Source organism: Centropristis striata, chromosome 14 (assembly GCF_030273125.1).
Source record: "Centropristis striata isolate RG_2023a ecotype Rhode Island chromosome 14, C.striata_1.0, whole genome shotgun sequence".
Lineage (NCBI taxonomy): Eukaryota > Metazoa > Chordata > Actinopteri > Perciformes > Serranidae > Centropristis > Centropristis striata.
This window is the reverse complement of record NC_081530.1, coordinates 36,239,157-36,261,914: the sequence shown is the minus strand read 5'-3', so window position 1 is coordinate 36,261,914 and position 22,758 is coordinate 36,239,157. Positions and strand designations below refer to the sequence as shown.

General features: G+C 38.8%; 1 protein-coding gene across 1 annotated transcript; it reads right to left on the bottom strand.

Annotated features, from left to right (window-relative positions):
• Positions 1–1,311: 1,311 nt before the first annotated feature.
• Positions 1,312–7,391, bottom strand: LOC131984617 (toll-like receptor 13). Its single transcript, XM_059349506.1, has 3 exons — positions 4,841–7,391; positions 2,343–2,460; positions 1,312–1,854 (listed from the first exon to the last, which is right to left on the bottom strand). The coding sequence occupies exons 1-3, from the start codon at positions 7,296–7,298 to the stop codon at positions 1,617–1,619; spliced, it is 2,814 nt and encodes a 937-aa protein (XP_059205489.1). The 5' UTR covers positions 7,299–7,391; the 3' UTR covers positions 1,312–1,616.
• Between the last annotated feature and the right edge of the window lie 15,367 nt (positions 7,392–22,758).

The following is a 22,758-nucleotide window of genomic DNA, read 5'->3' as shown; positions in this document are numbered from 1 at the left end:
TAACTATGCGCACTGTGATTGGCTCGTCACGTTTGGGGGCGGGGCTTAGCCATAGGTCAATTGCAACCAAGGAGATCCCTTAAAATGGAGGAAATCTCAGGCCTTCATTCTCTCTCTTGATTTTGATGCATTTTCTGTCTTTGTTTAACCCATAAGAGCCCAGAGCCAGTTATCCTTAAAGGACAATGATGGAGGATATACCACAGACCAGGTAGAACACATAGAACACATTTATGATGTTCTACCCCTAAATGTCAAAGATCTGTGATGTCACACGTGTCACATTGGGCGTTTATGGTATTTATGTTTATGATATTTCTTATTTTGAAATAAAACTAGACACATTTTCTGCTTACAGAAACACAAATGTGCCTTTTTCTTTGCATCTCCACAACATTTATCAAAATTGTGACATTAATAGTGCTGTTTGACAAATTATTTTTCAGATTTGTTTTTAAGTAACAAAACAATAATAAATCACTATGAAATAAAAACAAATAACCGTTTGCCTTTTTGTTTGCATCTCCATAACATATGTCAAATTGTGACTTTCATTTGTTCAGGAGATACGGTCAGAACAAGTGAAATGTAATACAGGACACCAGGTTAACTGATTAGAATTGTTAAATGGGTTTAGCCTCGTCACAAAAAATAAGCTTTTTGAAATTAGCTACTTTTTCACATTTCTGTTTCCAGTCACAGATAAGTCACTTCTCGTCACAGGTAGTTTAGATAGGCCTTCTTTTATTCCACTCAGAGCGGATTACAGTGTTAAATTCTGGAGGCTGGTTTCACATTTTTGCGCTTTTAAGGCCCCAAAAACGCTGTCACCGTCCAAACAAAAGGCACTTAACATGAAATATTGGGTCGTTTTTACCTGCAAGCGTCCTAAACGTGTAAACAGAGTCTTAAACTGAATGTGAACAAATATAAGTTAAAGAAGAAGTCATAGCCAACGGCTAACCTTAGCGTTCTCGTCCTGTTTACGTCCCCCAAAGATTTATGGGAATTATAGTTCTGAAACATAGCACATGCTGATCTACCAAGGCAAGAAATCTTAACTATATATATTATATATATATTAACTTTTTTTCTGTCACAATCTCTCTATCGAAGACCCAGAATGCTCCGTGGAGTCCTATAAGGTGAAACACACAGCAGAAATCAATAAAACAAACTTTATTTAACAGTAACAAAGAGCAAATGTTATCTAAGGTTCTGTGAGGGTTTATCAAGAGAATACTCCAAAGTCTGTGTGTGTGTGTGTGTGTAGCCTGAGGCTTCAGCATTTAATGAAGCAGATGAATCTGGTTGCAGCTTTCTGATCAGAGAGGACATTTCTGTATATAAGTTAAACATTTCTCCATTAAAGTTGGACGTTTCTGCATTATAGTTGCACATTTCTCCATTAAAGTTGGAATTTCTCCATTAAAGTTGGACATTTCTGCATTAAAGTTGGACATTTTTCCCTTAAAGTTGGATATTTCTCCAATAAAGTTGGATATTTCCACATTAAAGTTGGAATTTCTCCATTAAAGTTGGACATTTCTCCATTAAAGTTGGACATTTCTGCATTAAAGTTGGACGTTTCTGCATTAAAATTGGATATTTTTGCATTAAAGTTGGAGAGGAGCGAGCAGGTTGGGGGTCTCGGTGGGGGCGTCCCCCGTCTCCAGAGCTCTCTGGACGTTCTGCCAGAAGACTCCCGTGTGGCGGCCGGCCAGCGGCCAGCTCAGGTAGGTGCGTCTCTTCACCAGCTTCCTCATGCGGTGGTACGGAGACAGCTGGCGGGCCGGGATGTCCTCCAGAAACAGCAGGATCAACACGTCCTTCTGCTCGTCGAACAGACGGAAGCTGCTGGGACAGACGGAGGACACATCAGAGGACGGGAGGTCAAAGCAGGAGCTGTGGTGGTGATTGGTGACAAGTCTGGTGTGCTTGTAGTGTTTTTAGCAAACATGATTATAAAAATATTTTTAGACACTGGACCCGAAATCAGGTATGAAGGGCAGTTACACACTTTTGTGACAATACAAACAAACTTTTACTTAATAGACAGTTTGGTTATGGCATGAAAATCCTCATGGACACATTCCTCTGTCCATGCTGGTATCCAGCCAGGCGCAACGATAAGAACGGCGACAAACGGCAAGTAAACGGCGGAAAATGTATCATTTGCATCTGCCTGTTACTATCTGATATAAACATCAATGATCTGATGCCGCGTGATACGATCTCAAAAAGGCCCATGGCAGGTGCAATGGTCTGCACGAATCACCCATATTTTTATATCAAGAATGGTCAAATTCAATCAATCAATCAATGGACGTGAGCGCCCCCACCTGGCCATCTGGATCTCTCTGGAGCACCACTCGCTCTGCAGGTAGCGCCGGCTGATCACACAGATGGTCTTCCTGCTGCCGTAGATGGCGTCTGTGATGTTCTCCACGATGGGCTTACCTGAGAGACGACAGGAGACACAGGGAGCTCAGCAACTGGTGGTAAAGACATTAAATAAACCAAACAATGGAGCCAACAGGAACACTGTTAACTCGCTAGCCACAGTTGATAGAAAAAAAAAAAGATTTCTGATAAAAGGTCACTGAGCTTATTGGAGCTTTTAGATTTTTCAGAAAGAAAATTAAAAATGTGCATAAAAACAGGACGAAGTCACAGTAAGACTATCCATCCATCCATCCATCCATCCATCCACCCAACCATCCATCCATCCATGTATCCATCCATCCATCCATCCATCCATCCATCATGTATCCATCCATCCATCCATCCATCCATCCATCCATCTATGTATCCATCCATCCATCCATCCATCCATGTATCCATCCATCCATTCATTCATTCATTCATTCATTCATTCATTCATTCATTCATTCATTCATCCATCCATCCATCCATCTATGTGTCCATCCATCCATCCATCCATGTATCCATCCATCCATGTATCCATCCATTCATCCATCTATGTATCCATCCATCCATCCATGTATCCATCCATCTATGTATCTATCCATCCATCCATCCATCCATGCATCCATCCATCCATCCATCCATGATTGATCCATCCATCCATCCATCCATCCATCCATCCATCCATCTATGTATCCATCCATCCATCCATCCATCCATCCATCCATCCATCCATCCATTCATCTATGTATCTATCATCCATCCATCCATCCATCATTGATCCATCCATCCATCCATCCATCATTGATCCATCCATCCATCCATCCATCCATCCATCTATGTATCCATCCATCCATCCATCCATTCATCTATGTATGTATCTATCATCCATCCATCCATCATTGATCCATCCATCCATCCATGTATCCATCCATCCATGCATCCATCCATCCATCCATCCATGTTTACATCATCTTCATCTTTTACAGCCACTGTTTCATTCAGCAGAACCCTAAAATAATTCACCAGCGTGTTGCGTCTCTTTGGAAAGTTTCACAGTCACATTTCTGTGGCAGCGACCCGACGTGACGAAGCCGACGAGAAAAAGGGACGTGAAACTCTCACTGCAGCCTTCAAGACTTTAAAAATAAACAGAAAATCACTTCGACTTTAGTCTCAAACTCGGAAAGGAAAGAGGTGGAGAAGTCTGAGAAAGAGGTAGAGAAGAAGAAGAAGAAGAAGAAGAGAGAGAGAAAAGGCAGACAGGTATAATAAATGTTTACCTGGTTGGAACAGGTACATTAAAGTTGGACATTTTTGCATCAAAGTTGGACATTTCCGCATTAAAGTTGGACATTTTTGCATTAAAATTGGACATTTCTGCATTAAAGTTGGTCATTTCTGTATTAAAGTTTAACATTTCCGCATTAAAGTTGGACATTTTTGCATCAAAGTTGAACATTTCTGCACCAGAGTTGAAAATCTCTGCATTAAAATAGTACATTTCTGCATTAAAGTTGAATATTTTTGCATTAAAGTTGGACATTTTTGTATTAAAGTTGGACATTTCTTTATGAAAGTTGGGAAATTTCTGTTTTGTCGCCAAACTAGTGCAGATTAAATAATTTGGGAATTGTCATAAGATGATCAGATGTTGATGCTGAGTGAAAAAATGCAAACTGCAGAAAATAATGAAATACAGGCAGAGATGAAGAAAGACAGCCATGCTGTTGTTGGGACGTCCAACTGGTCTTAAAGTGTCAAATCTACCCTTTCCTTGAACACAGAGTTATCAAACCATAAAACAATTATTTACTAAGAAGCAGGTCTGCAGTCACCTGGTTGGAACAGGTACAGGTGTACTCAGTGTTTACCTGGTTGGAACATGTACAGGTGTACTCAGTGTTTACCTGGTTGGAACAGGTACAGGTGTACTCAGTGTTTACCTGGTTGGATCAGGTACAGGTGTACTCAGTGTTTACGTGGTTGGAACAGGTACAGGTGTACTCAGTGTTTACCTGGTTGGAACAGGTACAGGTGTACTCAGTGTTTACCTGGTTGGAACAGGTACAGGTGTACTCAGTGTTTACCTGGTCGGAACAGGTACAGGTGTACTCAGTGTTTACCTGGTCGGAACAGGTACAGGTGTACTCAGTGTTTACCTGGTCGGAACAGGTACAGGTGTACTCAGTGTTGACCTGGTTGGAACAGGTACAGGTGTACTCAGTGTTGACCTGGTTGGAACAGGTACAGGTGTACTCAGTGTTGACCTGGTTGGAAAAGGTACAGGTGTACTCATGTTTACCTGGTTGGAACAGGTACAGGTGTACTCAGTGTTGACCTGGTTGGAACAGGTACAGGTGTACTCAGTGTTGACCTGGTTGGAACAGGTACAGGTGTACTCAGTGTTTACCTGGTTGGAAGTCTCGGTGGTGCAGACACAGTCTCCAGCCCTGCTCTCCTTCCAGCACAGGAAGCATCTCCCTGTAGACCCAGGCCTCGTCGTGAACGTTGTAGGAGATGAAGGCGTCGTACTGATGAGCGGCGCCCTTCTTCCTCTTCCTGCTGTCGTAGAGGAAGGCCAGGAAGAGGTGGAAGGTGTAGGCCAGCTGCCACCTCAGGAAGTGGTAGGTGAAGGACGTGAGGAGAGTGAGTAAAGTCAGACAGGTGCTGGAAACAAAGCAGAGGAAGCCATAGTCTGTCCAACAGGACTGGACGTCAAAGTCCAGCAGCTTTCTCCCCTGTTGAGCCGCAGGAAAGGCACAGTCGTACTGATGTCCGTTATCAACCAGAGTTTGGTTGTTGTTCTTCGCCCACTGGATGAATCCGGCGTTGGAGCAGTCACAAGTGAAAGGGTTATCGGACAGGTCCAGGTATGTTAGAGCAGGGAGAGACTGGAAGACCGACTCGTCGATCACCGTCAACTGATTCTTTACCAGTGTCAAAGAGCTGAGTGCAGACAGGTTCACCTGGGACAGGAAGTCCAGAGATGTGAGCTTGTTTTTGGAAAGATCGAGAAGCTGCAGGTTTGGGATCGGCTGAAACAGTTCGGGTTTAAGATGCGAGACGTCACTGTCCAATATCCGGAGACGTGTCAGGCGAGGCGTGGATGTAAACGTGTCTGGGTGTGGTGTCCCAGGGAAGAAGTTCTCAGCTGCAAAGTACTCTAAATATTTCATATCCCGGAGCAGATACGGTGAAACGGTGTCCCATCTGTATGGGTCTTTGATTGTAAGCAACCTCAAAGAAGGTACGTTTAAGATCGGTGGCTCGGCATTAAACTGACGACTCAAACTCTTGTAAGGATCTTGGAAATAAAGTGTCAGATTTTGTAAGTTTGTCAGTCCTCTGAGCATGTCTTCCCTCAGAGACTCTGCATGAAGGACCAGGACCTGGAGACGATCGAGTCCTTCAAAAGTCCCATTATATACGATGGCATCATCCACAGACTCAGCATTCAAAAACACGAGGGAAGACAGAGCCCTGAATATTCCTTTATAGTATTTGTGTATTTTATTAGAGGACATATTCAGAATGCGGAGGTTGTACAAACTGAAGCTGAAGATTTCATGAACGCGAAGAAATAGATTTTGTTCAAGACTGAGACTTCTCAAATCCTTCAAGGCTTGGAATTCACATCCTCTGAGTGTTGAAATGCAATTTTGTGCGAGAGAGAGGTGCCTCAATGTCGTCAAATTCAGGAAATCAGAGCAGCCTATCTCTTTGATATCGTTCGTATTCAGCTCGAGGACGATGAGCGTCGAGAGGCTTCGGAGGGCACGCGGCACTCTGGTTAGAAGGTTGAAGCCCACTTGTAGCGTCAGGAGGCGATTCAACGGCTTGAGTGAATTCTCGGACAGGTCGGTGAGGGCGTTATCGACTAAAGTCAGCTCAGTGATCTGAGAGCAAGGCTGAAGCAGCGTGTCGTTCAACGCGTAGATGAGGTTAGAACTCAAATTGAGACGCTTTAAAGCAGGAATCCGGCAGCTGGTGCTGATCAGACCTTTGTCAAAATACCTTTCCATGCCGCTCAGCCGGAGATACACCACAGACTCTGCACTCTGCACAATCATTCTGAACGTTTCAAAACTCGTCACTGTCCCACTCAGATACAGAGTAGTCAAGCTCCGTAGGAAGGTCTTGTTGGGGACGTGCCACTCGAACTCGGGGCTGCACTCGGAGAAACGCAGCGACTGCAGGCGAGGAAAGACGTCTCTTTTAATGCTCACCTTCGTCAGGGATTTCATGCCGAACACAAATGTCCTGAGGTCGGACTTGTTGAACGGCAGGTCATCCGAGTCTAAAGAGGCGAAGCGGTTCTCTCCCGCTTCTAGTCTGAATAAGTTTATCAGCTGTAAAATCGGCACGATATGGGCGATGTGACGCAGGTAGTTAGAGGTCAGATTCACGGCCTGTAAGCGGACGAGCGGCCGGAAGGCGAGCGCCGAGACGCACCGGATCCCGTTCTCATTCAGATGCAGACGGGCTAACCTGGACAGTCCCTGGAACATGTCGTCCGTCAGGTTCGTGAGGTTGTTATAACTTAAGTCGAGGTCCGTTAACGCCGCCAAGTCTGCAAAAGAGCCGTCTTCGATGCTCCACATTGAGTTTGAGGACATTTTTAACTTCAGGAGCTTTGAAAAGCCGTTTAAAGCCGAACTGTTGATCCCGCGGATCTGATTGTTGGCGAGATTGAGGGAGATCGTTTTTTTAGGAATGTCGTCAGGAATGGCGGCGAGTTGGCGATCTGCGCACGTGACGGAAAGACCCGGGACGAAGCTGGAGGAGGACACGGTGCAGTGCTTCAGAGAGTAAGGCAGCGAGGGGTTCACCTGCAGCAGGACGGACAGCAGGAAGACGAGGCGCCGCATGATGCGTTCAGGGTCCGCCTCAGCTCCTGTCAGGTGGAAACATCACCAGTGTTAATAAGTTCACAGAAAAACAGGTAAATTTGAGCTTCAGACTTTTTTATTCCTGGCTCATCAAATCCAACGCTGACTGATTTTTATTTTAATTGCTCTAAATCAGGGGCCTCAAACTGAAATTACCTGGGGGCCGCTGGAGGCAGTATCAAAATGACCAACAAAAGACACAAAATGACTAAAAAAGACACAAAATGACCAAAAAAGACACAAAGTCAAAGAGAAAAACCGAAATTACTTAAAAAAGACACAAAATTATAAAAAAGAAACAAAATGACTAAAAAGACACAAATTGACCAAAAAAGACACAAAATGACTGAAAAACACTAAATTACTTTAAAAAAGACACAAAATACCAAGAAAAGTCACAAAATGACCGCAAAAACGACACAAAATGACGAAAAAAGACACAAAATGATGAAAAAAAGACACAAAATGACTGAAAAAACACAAAATTACTTAAAAAAAGACAAAAAATACCAAGAAAGACACAAAATGGCCCAAAAAAGACACAAAATGACGAAAAAAGACACAAAATGATGAAAAAAAGACACAAAATGACTGAAAAAACACAAAATTACTTAAAAAAGACAAAAAATACCAAGAAAGACACAAAATGGCCCAAAAGAGACACAAAATGATGAAAAAAGACACAAAATCACTGAAAAGACACAAAATGACCCAAAAAAGAAACAAAATGACTGAAAAAAACCTTATACTTAAAAAAGACACAAAATGACCAAAAAAGACACAGTCACAGAGAAAAACCAAAATTACTTAAAAAAGATACGAAATTACTTAAAAAAGATACAAAATTACTTAAAAAAGACACAAAATTATTAAAAAATGACACAAAATGACTAAAAAAAGACACAAAATGACTGAAAAAACACAAAATGACTTAAAAAAAGACAAAAAATACCAAGAAAGACACAAAATGGCCCAAAAAAGACAAAAAATACCAAGAAAGACACAAAATGGCCCAAAAAAGACACAAAATGATGAAAAAAGACACAAAATGACTGAAAAGACACAAAATGACCCAAAAAAGAAACAAAATTACTGAAAAAAACCTTATACTTAAAAAAGACACAAAATGACCAAAAAAGACACAGTCACAGAGAAAAACCAAAATTACTTAAAAAAGATACAAAATTACTTAAAAAAGATACAAAATTACTTAAAAAAAGACACAAAATTATTAAAAAATGACACAAAATGACTAAAAAAAGACACAACATGACTAAAAAGACACCAAATGACCAAAAAAGACACAAAATGGCCCAAAAAAAGACACAAAATGACTGAAAAGACACTAAACCACAAAGAGACAATAAAATTCTGATCTGTCTGTCGTTGTAAAACTCTGGAAGTTTTATCACCTGAACTGACGCTAAGTATATTATATTATGAGTATATCTAAGTATATTATATTATGAGTATATCTAAGTATATTATATTATGAGTATATCTAAGTATATTATATTATGAGGATATCTAAGTATATTATATTATGAGGATATCTAAGTATATTATATTATGAGTATATCTAAGTATATTATATTATGAGTATATCTAAGTATATTATATTATGAGGATATCTAAGTATATTATATTATGAGGATATCTAAGTATATTATATTATGAGTATATCTAAGTATATTATATTATGAGGATATCTAAGTATATTTTATTATGAGGATATCTAAGTATATTATATTATGAGTATATCTAAGTATATTATATTATGAGTATATCTAAGTATATTATATTATGAGTATATCTAAGTATATTACATTATGAGTATATCTAAGTATATTATATTATGAGTATATCTAAGTATATTATATTATGAGTATATCTAAGTATATTATATTATGAGTATATCTAAGTATATTATATTATGAGTATATCTAAGTATATTATATTATGAGGATATCTAAGTATATTATATTATGAGTATATCTAAGTATATTATATTATGAGGATATCTAAGTATATTTTATTATGAGGATATCTAAGTATATTATATTATGAGTATATCTAAGTATATTATATTATGAGTATATCTAAGTATATTATATTATGAGTATATCTAAGTATATTACATTATGAGTATATCTAAGTATATTATATTATGAGTATATCTAAGTATATTATATTATGAGTATATCTAAGTATATTATATTATGAGTATATCTAAGTCTATTATATTATGAGTATATCTAAGTCTATTATATTATGAGTATATCTAAGTATATTATATTATGAGTATATCTAAGTATATTATATTATGAGTATATCTAAGTATATTATATTATGAGTATATCTAAGTATATTATATTATGAGGATATCTAAGTATATTATATTATGAGTATATCTAAGTCTATTATATTATGAGTATATCTAAGTATATTATATTATGAGTATATCTAAGTATATTATATTATGAGTATATCTAAGTCTATTATATTATGAGGATATCTAAGTATATTATATTATTAGTATATCTAAGTATAAGATTATTAGTATATCTAAATATATTATATTATGAGTATATCTAAGTATAAGATTATTAGTATATCTGAGTATTAAAGTAATAAAGTCAGCTCTCACCGTGTGAGACGTGGAGCAGAAGTGAGAAGTTTCAACCAGCAGCAACAGAAACAGGAACAACCAATGTTTCCACCAGTTTATTTACAGAAACACATCTGACATCAGACTGTAAAATAAAAAGGGCCCATTCTGCACAACACGGGCCCCACCAGCAGCAAATAGTCCTCCTCCTCCATTACAATCAGCATGAAGTTAAAAGGATCCAGATCAAAGTCATTGTTGATATTGTACTGACAATTAAAACCACTGAACCATGTAGGGGGGAAATTTGTACATTTTTATGTAAAAATGCATCAATCTTGTGCACTTTGAGAGCAAAAACCTCACATAATATCTTTCACAGTCGGGTGTTATTGTATTATAGAATATTTATTGATTTCCTACTGTTACGTTTTTGTATCACTGCAGAACTTTTTCTTCACTGGGATTCTTTTTCTCTCTATGTCGAGGACAATTTATGCAACATACAAAACAACCACAAAGAGACAGAACAATCCCAAAAGATGCAAAAACACCCCACAACGAAGCAAAAAAAAAAAAAAAAAAATCCCCAAATCATGCAAAACAACCACAAAGAAACTAAAAACTATAGTTATAAAGGCACTAGACCACACTAGACCGCTCTAGACCGCTCTAGACCAGACTAGACCACACTAGACCGCTCTAGACCAGACTAGACCAGACTAGACAACACTAAACCGCTCTAGACCAGACTAGACCACACTAGACCGCTCTAGACCAGACTAGACCACACTACACCAGACTAGACCGCACTAGATCACTCTAGACCGCTCTAGACCAGACTAGACCACACTAGACCACACTAGACCACACTAGACCAGACTAGATCACACTAGACCAGACTAGACCGCTCTAGACCAGACTAGACCACACTACACCAGACTAGACCACACTAGACTGCTCTAGACCACACTAGACTGCTCTAGACCAGACTAGACCACACTACACCAGACTAGACCGCACTAGACCAGACTAGACCACACTAGACCACACTAGACCACACTAGACCGCTCTAGACCAGACTAGACCACACAGACCGCACTAGACCAGACTAGACCACATTAGACTGCTCTAGACCAGACTAGAACACACTACACCAGACTAGACCGCTCTAGACCAGACTAGACCACACTAGACCGCTCTAGACCACACTAGACAGCACTAGACCGCTCTAGACCGCTCTAGACCAGACTAGACCACAGTAGACCAGACTAGACCGCTCTAGACCAGACTAGACCACACTAGACAGCACTAGACTGCTCTAGACCGCTCTAGACCAGACTAGACCACGCTAGACCACACTAGACCGCACTAGACTGCTCTAGACCAGACTAGACCAGACTAGACCAGACTAGACCGCACTAGACAGCACTAGACCGCTCTAGACCGCTCTAGACCAGACTAGACCAGACTAGACCGCACTAGACTGCTCTAGACCAGACTAGACCACACTAGACCATACTAGACCGCTCTAGACCACTCTAGACCAGACTACACCACACTACACCACACTAGACCACATTAGACCAGACTGGACCAGACTAGACCACATTAGACCAGACTAGACCAGACTAGACCACACTAGACCAGACTAGACCAGACTAGACCACACTCGACCACATTAGACCACATTAGACCACATTAGACCAGACTAGACCACATTAGACCAGACTAGACCACACTAGACCAGAGTAGACCACACTAGACCACACTAGACCAGACTAGACCACACTAGACCACATTAGACCAGACTAGACCACACTAGACCACATTAGACCAGACTAGACCACACTCGACCACATTAGACCAGACTAGACCAGACTAGACCACATTAGACCAGACTAGACCATATTAGACCACACTAGACCACTCTAGACCACACTAGACCACATTAGACCAGACTAGACCACATTAGACCACACTAGACCACATTAGACCAGACTAGACCAGACTAGACCACATTAGACCAGACTAGACCACATTAGACCAAACTAGACCATACTAGACCACACTAGACCACTCTTGACCACACTAGACCACATTAGACCACATTAGACCAGACTAGACCATACTAGACCACACTAGACCACTCTAGACCACTCTAGACCACACTAGACCACATTAGACCACATTAGACCAGACTAGAGCAGACTAGACCACATCAGACCAAACTAGACCGCTGTAGACAGACTAGACCACACTAGACAGCACTAGACTGCTCTAGACCGCTCTAGACCAGACTAGACCACGCTAGACCACACTAGACCGCACTAGACCGCTCTAGACCAGACTAGACCACACTAGACCAGACTAGACCGCACTAGACAGCACTAGACCGCTCTAGACCGCTGTAGACCAGACTAGACCAGACTAGACCACACTAGACTGCTCTAGACCAGACTAGACCACACTCGACCACACTAGACCACACTAGACCAGACTAGACCACACTAGACCATACTAGACCGCTCTAGACCGTTCTAGACCAGACTACACCACACTAGACCACACTAGACCACATTAGACCAGACTAGACCAGACTAGACCTAATTAGACCAGACTAGACCAGACTAGACCAGACTAGACCACACTAGACCACACTAGACCAGACTAGACCACCCTCGACCACATTAGACCACATTAGACCAGACTAGACCACACTAGACCACATTAGACCAGACTAGACCACATTAGACCAGACTAGACCACACTAGACCACACTAGACCAGACTAGACCACACTAGACCACATTAGACCAGACTAGACCACACTAGACCACATTAGACCAGACTAGACCACACTAGACCAGACTAGACCACACTCGACCACATTAGACCAGACTAGACCAGACTAGACCACATTAGACCAGACTAGACCATATTAGACCACACTAGACCACATTAGACCACATTAGACCAGACTAGACCACATTAGACCAGACTAGACCACATTAGACCATACTAGACCACACTAGACCACTCTTGACCACACTAGACCACTCTAGACCACATTAGACCACATTAGACCAGACTAGACCAGACTAGACCACATTAGAGAAAAAAACTAGACCATACTAGACCACTCTTGACCACACTAGACCACATTAGACCACATTAGACCAGACTAGACCATACTAGACCACACTAGACCACTCTAGACCACACTAGACCACACTAGACCACACTAGACCACATTAGACCAGACTAGACCAGACTAGACCACACTAGACCACTCTTGACCACACTAGACCACATTAGACCAGACTAGACCAGACTAGACCACATTAGACCAAACTAGACCATACTAGACCACACTAGACCACTCTTGACCAGACTAGACCACACTAGACCGCATTAGACCAAATTGACCATACTAGACCACATTAGACCACTCTAGACCACAGTAGACCACACTAGACCACATTAGACCAGACTAGACCACATTATACCAGACTAGACCACACTAGACCACATTAGACCAGACTAGACCACATTAGACCACACTAGACCACATTAGAGCAGACTAGACCAGACTAGACCAGACTAGACCACATTAGACCACACTAGACCACATTAGACCAGACTAGACCACATTAGACCACACTAGACCACTCTAGACCACATTAGACCACACTAGACCAGACTAGACCACATTAGACCAGACTAGACCATATTAGACCACACTAGACCACATTAGACCACATTAGACCAGACTAGACCACATTAGACCAGACTAGACCACATTAGACCATACTAGACCACACTAGACCACTCTTGACCACACTAGACCACTCTAGACCACACTAGACCACATTAGACCACATTAGACCAGACTAGACCAGACTAGACCACATTAGAGAAAAAAACTAGACCATACTAGACCACTCTTGACCACACTAGACCACATTAGACCACATTAGACCAGACTAGACCATACTAGACCACACTAGACCACTCTAGACCACACTAGACCACACTAGACCACATTAGACCAGACTAGACCAGACTAGACCACACTAGACCACTCTTGACCACACTAGACCACATTAGACCAGACTAGACCAGACTAGACCACATTAGACCAAACTAGACCATACTAGACCACACTAGACCACTCTTGACCAGACTAGACCACACTAGAACCGCATTAGACCAAATTGACCATACTAGACCACATTAGACCACTCTAGACCACAGTAGACCACACTAGACCACATTAGACCAGACTAGACCACATTATACCAGACTAGACCACACTAGACCACATTAGACCAGACTAGACCACATTAGACCACACTAGACCACATTAGAGCAGACTAGACCAGACTAGACCAGACTAGACCAGACTAGACCACATTAGACCACACTAGACCACATTAGACCAGACTAGACCACATTAGACCACACTAGACCACACTAGACCAGACTAGACCACATTAGACCAGACTAGACCATATTAGACCACACTAGACCACATTAGACCACATTAGACCAGACTAGACCACATTAGACCAGACTAGACCACATTAGACCATACTAGACCACACTAGACCACTCTTGACCACACTAGACCACTCTAGACCACACTAGACCACATTAGACCACATTAGACCAGACTAGACCAGACTAGACCACATTAGAGGAAAAAACTAGACCAATACTAGACCACTCTTGACCACACTAGACCACATTAGACCACATTAGACCAGACTAGACCATACTAGACCACACTAGACCACTCTAGACCACACTAGACCAGACTAGACCAGACTAGACCACACTAGACCACTCTTGACCACACTAGACCACATTAGACCAGACTAGACCAGACTAGACCACATTAGACCAAACTAGACCATACTAGACCACTCTTGACCAGACTAGACCACACTAGACCGCATTAGACCAAATTGACCATACTAGACCACATTAGACCACTCTAGACCACAGTAGACCACACTAGACCACATTAGACCAGACTAGACCACATTATACCAGACTAGACCACACTAGACCACATTAGACCAGACTAGACCACATTAGACCACACTAGACCACATTAGAGCAGACTAGACCAGACTAGACCAGACTAGACCACATTAGACCACACTAGACCACATTAGACCACACTAGACCACACTAGACCACTCTAGACCACTCTAGACCACATTAGACCACACTAGACCACACTAGACCACATTAGACCACACTAGACCACATTAGACCACACTAGACCACACTAGACCAGACTAGACCACTAAATAGAATCAAATACTAATAAAGCAAAACCACAGCAAGCAGAAAGCACATTTAAAGCTTAAACCTAGACCAGAAACCAGAAACCAGAAACCAGAACCAGTAGTTCCTGAAGAATGATACATGCACGGTGAGGTGATGTGAGTGTTTGAGCAGCAGGAGGCGCCGCAGCACCAAACACCACATTCACAACATTTTACACTCTAATTAAAACTTTTTCTTCTATATGTGCATTTATTTATTTAAATGTGTTTTTTTTTAAAAATTATATTTCTGTTTATTTTTATTATAAGTGATGTTTCCTATAAGTGATGTTATATTTTCACTTTTTTACTTGTAAATATATTTCAGCTGATTTATCATCATCTTTCTACAAGAACACATATATGGTATAATACAATATAATATAATTTAATATAATATAATAAAATAAAATGTAATATAATATAAAATAATACAATATAATATAATATAATACAATTTAATATCATATAATACAAATTAATATAATATAATTTAAAATAATATAATACAATGTAATTTAATTTAATATAATACAATTGAATATAATATAATACAATGTAATTTAATATAATATAAAATAATACAATTTAATTTAATATAATAAAATACAATTTAATATAATATAATACAATGTAATTTAATATAATATAAAATAATACAATTTAATATAATATAATTTAAAATTATATAATACAATGTAATTTAATATAATATCCTATAATATGTAAGGTTTAAAAATATTTTTAAAGTATTTTTAAAATATATAAAAACATAAATGTCAGTGTCGACAGTTATTAACATAAATAAGGAAGGAAGGAAGGAAGAAAGGAAGGAAGGAAGGAAAGGAAGAAGGAAGAAGGAAGGAAGGTGAAAAATCTCTAAATGTTTATAAATATTAATAACAGGAAGATTTTTTATCTGCTGATGAAAAAACTGTTTTAATATTCAAACAGAGAAAAATCAAACATGTCAGAGAGGATTCACCTGATTACAGCCAGAGAGTGTGTGTGTCTCTCTGTGTGTGTGTGTGTGTGTGTGTGTGTGAGTGTGTGTTTGTGTGTAGCCTGAGGCTTCAGCATTTAATGAAGCAGATGAATCTGGTTGCAGCTTTCTGATCAGAGAGGTCAGAGAGTTTGCACAGACTTCCCATGATGCATTTCTTCGGCTGTCACGTTGTTGCCTGGATGGAGGCGGAGCCTAAAGATGGAGGCGGAGCCTAAAGATGGCGGCGCTACTTCCTGTGATCTGTCCGACTGCCAGAGGCACAATTATTAGTTTTGAATGAAATTAAGAGTTCAGGATCACAGAGGACGAGCAGGATACAAAGAGACACGAAACAACCACAAAGAGACTAAAGACGAACACAAGGAGACTTAAAACAACCACAGTGATACAAAACGACCACAAAGAGACGCCAAACAACCACAAATAGATGCAAAACAACCACAAATAGATGCAAAACAACCAAAAAGAGACACCAAACAACCACAAAGAGACACCAAACAACCACAAAGAGACAGAACAACAGGCTCAAAACACCCATGAAGAGATATAAAACGATCACAAAGAGACCAAATACGACCACAAGCAGACTTAAAACCACCACAGAGACACAAAATGCCAATGAAGAGATACGACATGTCCACAAAGAGACAGAAAACAACAACAAAGAGACAGAAAACAACCACAAAGAGACAGAACACTAACAAGCTCAAACACTCATGAAGAGATAAAAAGAAGCTGCACACTTAGATTAGAAGAACAGTAATGATATTAATAATAATAATAATAATAATAATAAGAGAAATGATGAGATGGCTGTGGTCCTCTCAGCTGATGATCAGAAGGTGATTTATTGATGAGCCGATCGTCCCTCAGCTGCTGATTAATGGATCAAAGGTCAGTAATCAATGATATGAAACACATTTACATGTTCAGCTCTGAATCCTTTCATCTGACAGAACAAACTGCAGCTCATTAAAACACAGCAGGCCCACTCTTTATCATAGATGTATTGATATGTATTTATATGTATAAATCTAAATGTATATAACGACCACAAAGAGCCAGAAAACAACCAGAACCTCTAACGAGTTCACCAGCTGTTTCCTGTTGACATATTTGTGATAAAAACAGATAAAATCGTGAAGATTTCTTCACATTTTTCCATTAAAGACCAAACAAAGTTTCCTGACGACTGAACGACTCGTTCCAGCGTTTCTAATAACTCACCGATTATAAATGTTAATTAAAAATTGTCCGAGCCAAGTCAGTCATTTAATCCTGTTACAGCAGAGTTATTTATTTATTTATGTATTTATTTATGGTTGAACAGGCTGACGGAGGTCCTCTCTGCCTCTCTTTTCATTGACGGACGTGGAATGAAAAGAGAAAAGATTTCTTTGTGTTTCTCCTGAAAACGTCCAAAACACAAATAAGTGAGCTCAGTTTGGAAAGTGAAACAACGGACGGAGAAGAATCAGACGGAAACAGAGTGAAAACAGCTGAAGCTTTGAATAAAAAAAACCAAAGAAACTAAAAACAACCACAAAAAGACAACAAAATGCCAAAAAGACACAGAATGACAACAAAGAGACAAAAAATACCCAAAAGATGCAAAACAACCACAAAGAGACAAAAAACAACCACAAAGAGAAAAAAAACAACCACAAAGAGACAAAAAAACAGCTACAAAGAGACAAAAAACGACCACAAAGAGACAAAAAACTTCCACAAAGAGACAAAAAACAACCACAAAGAGACAAAAAACAGCTACAAAGAGACAAAAAACTACCACAAAGAGACAAAAAACAACCACAAATAGAAAAAAAACGACTTCAAAGAGACAGAAAATAACCAAAAGATGCAAAACAACCACAAAGAGACAAAAAACAACCACAAAGAGAAAAAAACGACCACAAAAAGACAAAAAAAGACCAAATAGAGGCAAAAATGACTACAAAAAGACAAGAAATCCACCAAACATGCAAAACAATCACAAAGAGACAAAAATTCCCAAAACATGCAATAAACCCCCCACAAATAAACTAAAAACAACCACAATAAGATGCAAAACAAGTGCAAAGAGACAAAAAAAATCCCAAAAAGATGAAGAATGACCACAAAGAGACAAAAGAAAAATCCCAAAACACGCAAAACAACCAGAAAGAGTCAAAAAACGACCACAAAGAGACAAAATAATTCCCCAAAAGATGCAGAACAACCACAAAGAGACAAACAACAACCACAATGAGACAGAAAACAAGTACAAAGAGACAAAAAAATCCCAAAACATGCAAAACAACCACAAATGAACTAAAAACAACCACAATAAGGTGCAAAGCAAGAGCAAAGAGACAAAAAATGCCCCAAAAAAGAAGCAGAATGACCACAAAGAGACAAAAGAAAAATCCCAAAACATGCAAAACAACCACAAAGAGTCAAAAATGACCACAAACAGACAAAACAACCAGAAAGGAACTAAACACAATCACAATAAGACGTAAAACAAGCACAAAGAGACAAAAACAACAAACAAACAAACAGATAAAAGAAGCCGGAACATTAAACGTGTTCAGACTTTTTCCTCAAATGTGACGATTAAAAACGATCGATGTGATTCAGAAACACACCATCTGTCACACACACACACACACACACACACACACACACACACACACACACACACACTCAGGCTAATATTAGATGTGAGCAGCTTGTCGTCGTGGAAACATTCAGTTTGATTTATTTTGTGGTTTGAAAATTTCACCGAAATAAACGAATAAAACTTATTTTGGTTTCTTTGTGTTTTAATGTTGTTTTATAAATCATAAAGGAAGGAGGGAAGGAAGGAAGGAGGGAGGGAAGAAGGATGGAGGGAAGGATGGAAGGGAATAAGGAAGGAAGGATGGAGGAGGGAAGGAAGGAAGAATGGAAGGGAGGAAGGAAGGAAGGAAGGGAAGAAGGAAAGATGGAAGGAAGGAAGGATTGAAGGGAATAAGGAAAGAAGGAAGGATGGAGGAGGGAAGGAAGGAAGAATGGAAGGGAGGAAGGAAGGTAAGAAGGAAAGAAGGATGGAAGGGAAGAAGGAAAGAAGGAAGGAAGGAAGTAAAGAAGGATGGAGAAGGGAAGGAAGGAAGGAGGGAAGAAGGATGGAAGAAGAAAAGAAGGATGGAAGGGAAGGAAGGATTGAAGGGAATAAGGAAAGAGGAAAGGAAGGAAGGAAGAAGGAAAGAAGAAAGGAAGGATGGAAGGGAATAAGGAAGGAAGGAGGAGGGAAGGAAGAATGGAAGAGAGGAAGGAAGGAAGGGAAGAAGGAAAGAAGGAAATGAATAATGAAAGAAGGAAGGAATGAGGAGGGAAGGGAGCAAGGAAGGAAGGGAATAAGGAAAGAAGGAAGGAAGGAAGGAGGAGGGAAGGAAAGACATTTAACATGTTTTAATGAAATGTGCAGAAATCAAAGTGATTAATTCTGAAATAATTTGTGATTTTTCTTTAGTTGAAAAAATAAAAACAGAAAACTCATTTTTCCAACAGGAAGTTTTATTTCCTTACAAAACAAGAGCGCGACTCGTAAAAGAGCTCCGAGACACAACGACTTTCAACCACGTAGAAAATATAGAAGAGCTCTGATCCATACGCCACAAATAATAAACAATAAACAAAAACAAAGCCAGGAAACCTGCCATTTACACTGTAAAAAAGCAAAAAAACATCTTACAAAAATGAATATTAATGAAAATAATAATTATAATTAGAAACCAGCTGGGAGACAAAAATAATCAGGCTGCATTTAATGATTCAAACTCTGGAAATATTTCTTTAAATATTTTCCCCAACATTCGATTTCGAAACAATTTATTTTGAAAATCAAAACCACAGCATTGAAATATTTTATTTTGAAAATCACGTCATCATGTTTCATGCTCATTTTATTTAATAAAAAAAAAGAAAGAAAGTAAAACCCTGGAATTTTACAATTTAAACGTTATTTGTTTTTAAACTAAATTTAAGTTTAAATTTCTAAAAAATTGACCTTTTAATTTATTCTGAAACAATTATTTTTCTGAATGTCAATTAACAATAAAAGAAATAAAAAGATAAATAATAGAAGATAAAGAATGTCATCAACATGATTTTTAAATTTAATTATTTTGATTTAAGGTTTTATTTTTTAATTTTACTCTGTCGTTTGGTTTGTTTCAGAAAAAAAACCCAATGAAAACTTTCAAAATAAAAGTCTGATCATTGATAAAACAACATTAACAGCATAAAGAGTTAAAATAAAGAATCAATGCAGAAGTTTTGGTAAAAAAAAACTCAGAACAACATCGAGCTGAAATGGTTGTTTCTCTTTTAAAAGCGAGAAAACACAGAAAACAGCATAAAAAAACAGTTTTTCTTAAAAAAAATGCCTTTAGAACGAGAGAGACTTCACAGTTTCAGACACGGATTCAACAGGAAGTGCTCGAAAGGAAAAATCCACCTGATAAAAACTCAACACCTGATGGACAAACTGAATTCTGTGCGCTGTAGAAGAGGTTCTGCTCGTTGTAAACTAAAGGATTTTTCTTAGTTTCAGGTGAACACACTCTTGTTGTGATCAAGGTTATAATAGTTTTGGATTTTTCAGTAGTTTTAGTTTTAATTTTGTTGTGATTTTTTGTTTTCAAATTCAGTTTTTCCCTCTTCTGTAAGCCTACACTGGATTAGACTCTTTGTAGAACTCCATATTTTATAGATGTGTGCTTTTTTTTGCTTTACTTGTTAATTTAGAATAAATATATTTCACATATAAATATATGTGAACGGTATGTCAACCTCTTCTATGAAAAGAACTCCAAATTCCTTCAACCACTACTAAATACAAATATGGTGACTTGATTATAATTATATTAATAATTAATAATCAGTGTTCTAAATTGATAGTTTAGTAACTTTATGAGGCTGATTTAGGTGAATTGGCTATATTTTTCTCTGTTTTTACAGATGGTGCCCCTCAACGAGCTACGACTTAGAACAAATCAAGTCATTCCCCTCCCTTTTGTAAGCCTACAGTAGATTATATTATATGTAGAACTCTATATTTTATATATGTGTGCTTTTATTAGCTTTACTTGTTAATTTAGAATCAATATATTTTGGAATACACATGCTGTCCATTTAATGTTGTACATTACGAACGATATATCAACCTCTTCTATGACAAGAATTCATGATTCCTTCAACCACTACTAAATAATAATATGGTAATTTGATTATAATTATATTAATAATTAATAATCAGTGTTCTAAATTGATAGTTTAGTAACTTTATGAGACAGATATAGGTGATTTGGTTATATTTTTCTCTGTTTTTACAGAGTGGTGCCCCCAACGAGCTACGACTTAGAGCAAATCAAGTCATATCATTTATTATAATTAATAATTATTTATGACATCTAACCACACTTTTGAAGTGTTATTCAGGTTCATCCTTACATATCTGATATCCTTATGGGAGGGATAGCATTTAAGCTAACGCCCTTTTATTTACATATTTGACGCCCAATGCAAGGTATCATTTATTCATAAAAGAGCCGTCCTATTATTCTACAGATCCCTCCAGTCCTGCACACTGATCCTTTAACAGCTCAGATTTTCACCAAAAAACTCATTTAGTCCTGAACTGTGTGGACTCCTGACCCCCCCTGAGGAGCCCCTGAGGGGCCCCCGGACCCCTGTGGGGCCCCGGACCCCGGTCCATCAGGTGGATTTTCCCTTCAGGTGCAGTGTGAAGGAAACAAACAGATCCAAAAATGTATAAAACAAACAAAAACAAGGAAAAGAAACACAAAAAAACAGAAACCTGACGCACTTAAAGGGTTAAAAACAGCAACGACCAGCTGCTGCAGCTTCAATCATGTAAACAGGATCAGAGCAAGGCAAAGAGGAGCAGGAGGAGGAGGAGGAGGAGCAGGAGGAGCAGGAGCAGGAGGAGGAGCAGGAGGGTGACGATGGTTGAAAGCAGCAGGATTAAAGGGTTCCGATGAATCTCGACTCACAAACACTGAAACGTTGTATGGAACCTGAAGCAGACACGAGACGTTTAAAACCTGTTGAACGATGTTAACGAACGACTTTAATCTTTATTTAGAATATTTTAACGTCCTGAAGCCTTTAACAAAAACATTTTATTTAAATAAAAACAGAAATCATAAGAAAAGTTTGTAAAGTAAAATTAGTTATTACACTTTTGTAAATTTAACCATTTTAATTAATTTTCTGCTTTATATCGACGATCAAATTTCAACAGGTAATTATTTGATTAAACAATTTTAATTTTAATAATATTTAAAAATGTAATCATGAACCTAATAGAAATAATAAAATTGTTTTGAAGAATTATATAAAATCAATAAATTTATAAATAAAAACAGAAATCATGAGAAAAGTTTGTAAAGTAAAAATAGTTTTTATACTTTTGTAACAATTTCACTTGTCATTTTTTCTG

What these genes read in the sequence shown, in the direction of transcription:
- LOC131984617 (XM_059349506.1), bottom strand. Translation starts at nt 7,298, where the DNA reads ATGCGGCGCCTCGTCTTCCTGCTGTCCGTCCTGCTGCAGGTGAACCCC. An exon ending in CCACCGAGACTTCCAACCAG is followed by an intron (nt 2,461 to 4,840) that starts GTAAACACTGAG and finishes GTCGTCTCTCAG; the next exon opens with GTAAGCCCATCGTGGAGAAC. An exon ending in AGAGAGATCCAGATGGCCAG is followed by an intron (nt 1,855 to 2,342) that starts GTGGGGGCGCTC and finishes CTGTCCCAGCAG; the next exon opens with CTTCCGTCTGTTCGACGAGC.